The sequence below is a fragment of the Pinus tabuliformis genome, chromosome 3_2 (assembly GCF_031772625.1).
Source record: "Pinus tabuliformis cultivar Carrire ecotype Pingquan chromosome 3_2, CPIR1, whole genome shotgun sequence".
Lineage (NCBI taxonomy): Eukaryota > Viridiplantae > Streptophyta > Pinopsida > Pinales > Pinaceae > Pinus > Pinus tabuliformis.
In genome coordinates this window covers 98780086-98785245 of record NC_142302.1, presented here as the reverse complement: position 1 = coordinate 98785245, position 5160 = coordinate 98780086, and the positions used below count along the sequence as shown (strand labels likewise).

The following is a 5160-nucleotide window of genomic DNA, read 5'->3' as shown; positions in this document are numbered from 1 at the left end:
TGAAGATGCACTTGAATTTCCTCCTTGTGATGTGCTTGGAGAAACACTTTCATTTATCCTCAATGGTGTCCCTTGCTGTCCTTGTGTTGGCGCTGCTGTTTGGGGATCCATTTCAGCCACCTCCTCATCATCTTCATCATGAGACAAACAGTTTTTAACATTCACTGTTTTCTCTATGCTTCCATCCCAAGCTTCCTCTTCAATGAATTGAACATCTCTGCTGACAAAAAACCTTTTGGTGGATGGGATATACAACCTGTAAGCTTTGGATTCCTCACTGTATCCAATGAAGATACATTTCTCCCCTTTGCTGTCCAACTTCCTCCTTAGCTGATCTGGAATGTGTGCATAGGCCACACATCCAAAAACTCTCATGTGGGTGACTCCTTGCTTTCTCCCACTCCATGCTTCTTCCGGCACTTTGTTCAACACTGCTTTTGTAGGACACCTGTTCAAAATATACACTGCACAATTTACAGCTTCAGCCCAATAATCATTTGGCAAATGCTTTGCCTTTAGCATGCTCCTCGCCATATCCATGATGGTCCTATTCTTCCTTTCAGCAACCCCATTTTGTTGTGGAGTGTACCTTGCTGTAAATTGCTTATTAATTCCACTTTCTCTACAAAATCGTAGAAACTCCTTGGAGATATACTCACCTCCTCTATCAGTTCTCAAAACTTTAATATGCAGCCCGCTTTGGTTCTCCACAAATGCCTTGAAATTTTGGAATTTTTCAAACACTTCACTTTTGTTTTTAAGGAAATATACCCAAGTTTTTCTTGTACAGTCATCAATGAATGTTAGGAAATATTGGCTGCCTGCTAATGATGGAGCTTGCATCGGTCCACATAAATCTGAGTGGATGATCTCTAAGGGTGCCTTTGCCCTTATGCTTTTACCTGATGGAAAACTTTCTCTATGTTGTTTCCCCAAAATGCAACCTTCACATAGGCTGTCCGGTTTCTCTATCAATGGTAATCCTCTTACCATTCCTTTCCTACTCAACAAATTTAGACCTCCAAAATTGAGATGTCCAAATCTCAAGTGCCACAACCAATTTTCATCCTTTGGCACGCTTTGGAAAGCCTCTTGGGTGACTGCTGCAATTTCTCCTTTGTTTTTCAAATCTGCCCTTATTCTAAGAGGGAACATCCTGTTCCTTGTCATCTTCACTTCAGCAATGCATCTTTTGCTGGGTGCTATATCCATGATGGTGCACACATCATTCACAAAGAAAACGTTGTAACCTTTTTGAACAAGTTGTCCAATACTCAAGAGGTTACATCTCATTCCAGGGACATAGTAGACATCTGCTATGGTTTTCCTCTCTCCTTGTTTTGTAAATATTTTTACCTCTCCTTTTCCCATAACAGAGATTTTACTATCAGTGCCAAGTGTAACTTCTGATTTCATATTCTGATCTAGAGCAGAAAAGAGGGCTATGTTTCCTGTCATATGGTTGCTGCAACCTGAGTCTAAAAACCATATGTCCTCACTGTTTGTTTCAGCCATGTTACAAGCTATCAACACATTATCTTGACTGCTGTTTTCTCTAGTGACATTTGCATTTTGTCTATTACTCATATCATGCTGCTTCTTCCTACATTCACTGGCATAATGCCCATATTTTTTACAATAATAGCATTGGACATTGGATTTTTCATACCTTTGTCCTTGAGCATGATGTTGTCCTCTTTGTTGGCTGCTGCCTTGGCCTTGGTTCTGATTTGGATTGCTGCCTCTTCCTTGAGCATTTGCTGGACTGTTCCTTCCACCTCTGTTCTGGCTTCTGCCTCTTCCTCTCTTGTTTCCTTTGCCTTGACCTCTTCCTCTTCCAAAGGACATCTGGGTCTTGAAGGCTTGCTCTAGAGATGAGTTTTCATTTCTACTCAACCTCTGCTCATGTGTTATCAGTGATGCATGTAGCTCATCAACTGAAAAGTTTGAGAGATCCTTTGTCTCTTCAATGGTGGTGACAATCGCATCAAACTTTGAGGGTAAGACCCTCAATATTTTCTCCACAATCCTCCTTTCTTCAATGGTTTCTCCATGAGTCCTCATCTGTGTGATCAGACCAATTACATGTGTGAAGAATGAGTCAATGTTGTCTGACTCCTTCATGCACAGATTCTCAAAATCTTTCCTCAGCAATTGTAGTTTTGCTGTCTTCACTCTCTCCATGCCTTGATAGGCTGTCTTGAGAGTTTGCCATGCTTCATTGGATGTCTTAGCTGCTGCTAACCTTGGAAACACACTCTGGTCTACTGCTAGATACAACAACACACGGGCTTTTGAATCCTTCTTCCTATTGCTCTTCAGCAGATCCTTCTCTGCTGGAGTTAATCTATTAAACTGGTTTTCATCTGCTGGTTCTTCAAAGCCATCTTCAACTATTTCCCATAAATCTTGAGAGGCAAATAGGGCTGTCATGGTTATTGCCCAATAGTCATAGTTTTTCCCATTAAACTGTGGGAGCTGGGTGTTAAACATACCCATACCAGTGCTTGTGCTGGCCATTCCTTGCATCCTTAGTTATGCTTCAATTTCTTGACTGTGTATTTTAAAACACTGACTGTTTCTTCAGCGACACATAAAAAAAACTTTGTGAAATACCTGAGTATTTTCTTGTCTGAGCCTTCACTCTGCTGGAGAAGATCTACTGCTGCAACAAAAGACTCCTCCCTTCAGCTTCTTGAACACCTTCAAGGAGCCTAAGCCTGCTCTGATACCACTGTTGGGGATTTTTCTGATAAAATCCCAAAAACAAACAATTCAAGCACACAGAGGCAATGCTCTGTTTCCTTTACTCCAGGATCTTTTTGCACAGGGAGGCTTTAAAAAAAAATTGACTGAAGAACAGAGTTTTTCACCACCATAAAAACATTTCTATTCATTAAAACAAAATGTCTGATACATATTCTTCCTCTTTGCTGAGAGGGATTCACCAAAAATTACATTCAACAAAACTCTGTTTTCACTTGAGAATTTACTGAGCTGGGTTTACTGCTGTAAAACCCTTTTCACTTTTACTGCTGTGAAACACTTTTACTCATACTGCTATAAAAAAAACTTACAAATCAATTCTTCACATTACATAAGCTGCGATGCATTTCTATGCATGAGCTCCACAAAAATTATCACGGTGTGTATTCCCCTTCACACTGCTGTGTGAAAAACCTATGTTAATTTGCACGCTGCTCCTTCGTTCTTTTTACAATGGTCAACACAACATTACAGCCCTCCCCTGTTCTCTTTCTTTTCTACACACTGTTGTGTGTTTCATTACAGATTCAATGAATAAACTCCACGAGCATATATTTTATGGCTCGTTATAAAAAAACATAATACAAAAAACATTCTATACTACCGTGGTTTTTTTTTACAATACATATGGTCAACGTATTAAAACAAACTTACATATTGTACATATGCCATACCAAAAATTACGTAACGTGCATATGTGCCCATACCTCCGATATATAAAAACATTAAAATTTAAAACACTTACCAATACTCCTACGGGCATATTTAATTCATTAAATTATTTTATCGGCGGTCAACGAAACTTGAATTTTACTCCACGCATAATTTAATTCGATGCAGGCTCGTATGCAGCTTTACACAATCAACGGACGAGAATGCTGGAGCAGATCGGACGGCAGACAAAGATATCGGGAGGCATTTTGCTGCAGAACTTTAGCCTCCGAAATGTTGTGTAGGCTGACGTATGGGGAGGGACGCGTGCCCAAATTTTATTGCATCGGAGTCGTGAGTACGAAAACAGCTTTCACGCAAAAGCGGTCCGAAATTGCATTAAGTAGTTTATGGTTTTGCTGCGGCGGTTTTGGGAAATTAATTTGCACGATTCAACAGTTGAAATTATATTTTCAACAGTGATGCGAGAGGGTACCACTTGGGGAACGGCCCTTCCAGCATGCGGGCGACCGTGTTCTGGGAACTCGGAAGGCCTCTCAGTATTGAAGACTTCCACATGCCCCGCCCCAAGGCTGGAGAAATTTTAATCATGACCAAAGCCTGTGGGGTGTGCCATTCTGATCTTCACGTCATGAATGGTGACTTGCCTTTTGCAAGGCCTTGTGTAGTGGGCCATGAAATAACAGGAAAAGTAGTTGAGCATGGAGCGCATATTGAGTCTGGTATAATAAAGAGATTTCCCATTGGAGCTCATGTTGTAGGAGCCTTTATTATGCCTTGTGGAAACTGCTTTTACTGTGTAAAGGGGCAAGAAGATCTTTGCGAGCCATTTTTTACTTACAACCGAGCTAAAGGAACTCTCTATGATGGTGAAACTCGTCTATTTCTTCGCAGCAATGGCAAGCCAGCTGTTTACATGTATAACATGGGAGGACTTGCAGAGTACTGTGTTGTTCCAGCCACGGCATTAGCTGTTCTCCCATCATCATTGCCATATACAGAGTTTGCTGTTCTTGGTTGTGCTGCCTTTACAGCATATGGTGCAATGAGACATGCAGCTGACCTACGTGCTGGAGAAAGTGTCGCTGTCATTGGTATTGGTGAAGTAGGATCTAGTTGTTTACAGATAGCAAAGGCTTTTGGAGGCAGCAAGATAATTGCTGTTGATGTTCAAGATGAAAAGCTTGAGAATGCTAGAAATCTGGGAGCAACCCATACTGTTAATGCATTAAAAGTGAATGCTGTAGATACAATCAAGGAAATCACAAAGGGCAGGGGTGTTGATATTGCTGTGGAAGCATTAGGAAAACCAGAGACTTTTATGCAGACTGTGCTCGGTGTAAGGGATGGTGGAAAAGCTGTCATGATTGGGCTCGCTGCTTCTGGTGTTAAAGCAGAAATTGACATAACCCACCTTGTTCGCCGTCAGACTAAATTCTCATTTTATTTTGCTCTTTTGAAATCACGGCATCAGTAGTTTGCAGTTCATTCACAAAACCAGCGGATGTACAGACTTGGCTTTTATAATCATGAGGTTGAGCTGCAATGGCTGCCAAGTCCTCTGAAAGGGCTGCAGCGAGTCCTGTGTTCTCAGGCCCTGCCTCTAATGGATAAGGAGCGCAGAATCTCAGGCGAACGCTACCGCTTTCTTAGCCAAGTTCTATGGGTGCACTGGATTGATCAATCTGATATGCAATGACTCTGAGCATATGAAACCTGTTA

General features: G+C 41.3%; 1 protein-coding gene across 1 annotated transcript; it reads left to right on the top strand.

Moving 5' to 3' along the window:
- The first annotated feature begins 3901 nt into the window (after positions 1–3901).
- On the top strand, positions 3902–4915 carry LOC149180020 (GroES-like zinc-binding alcohol dehydrogenase family protein). The gene has a single exon (XM_089413733.1). It carries the CDS (start codon positions 3938–3940, stop codon positions 4913–4915), a length of 978 nt encoding a protein of 325 aa, XP_089269859.1. The 5' UTR covers positions 3902–3937.
- The last annotated feature ends 245 nt before the right edge of the window (positions 4916–5160 follow it).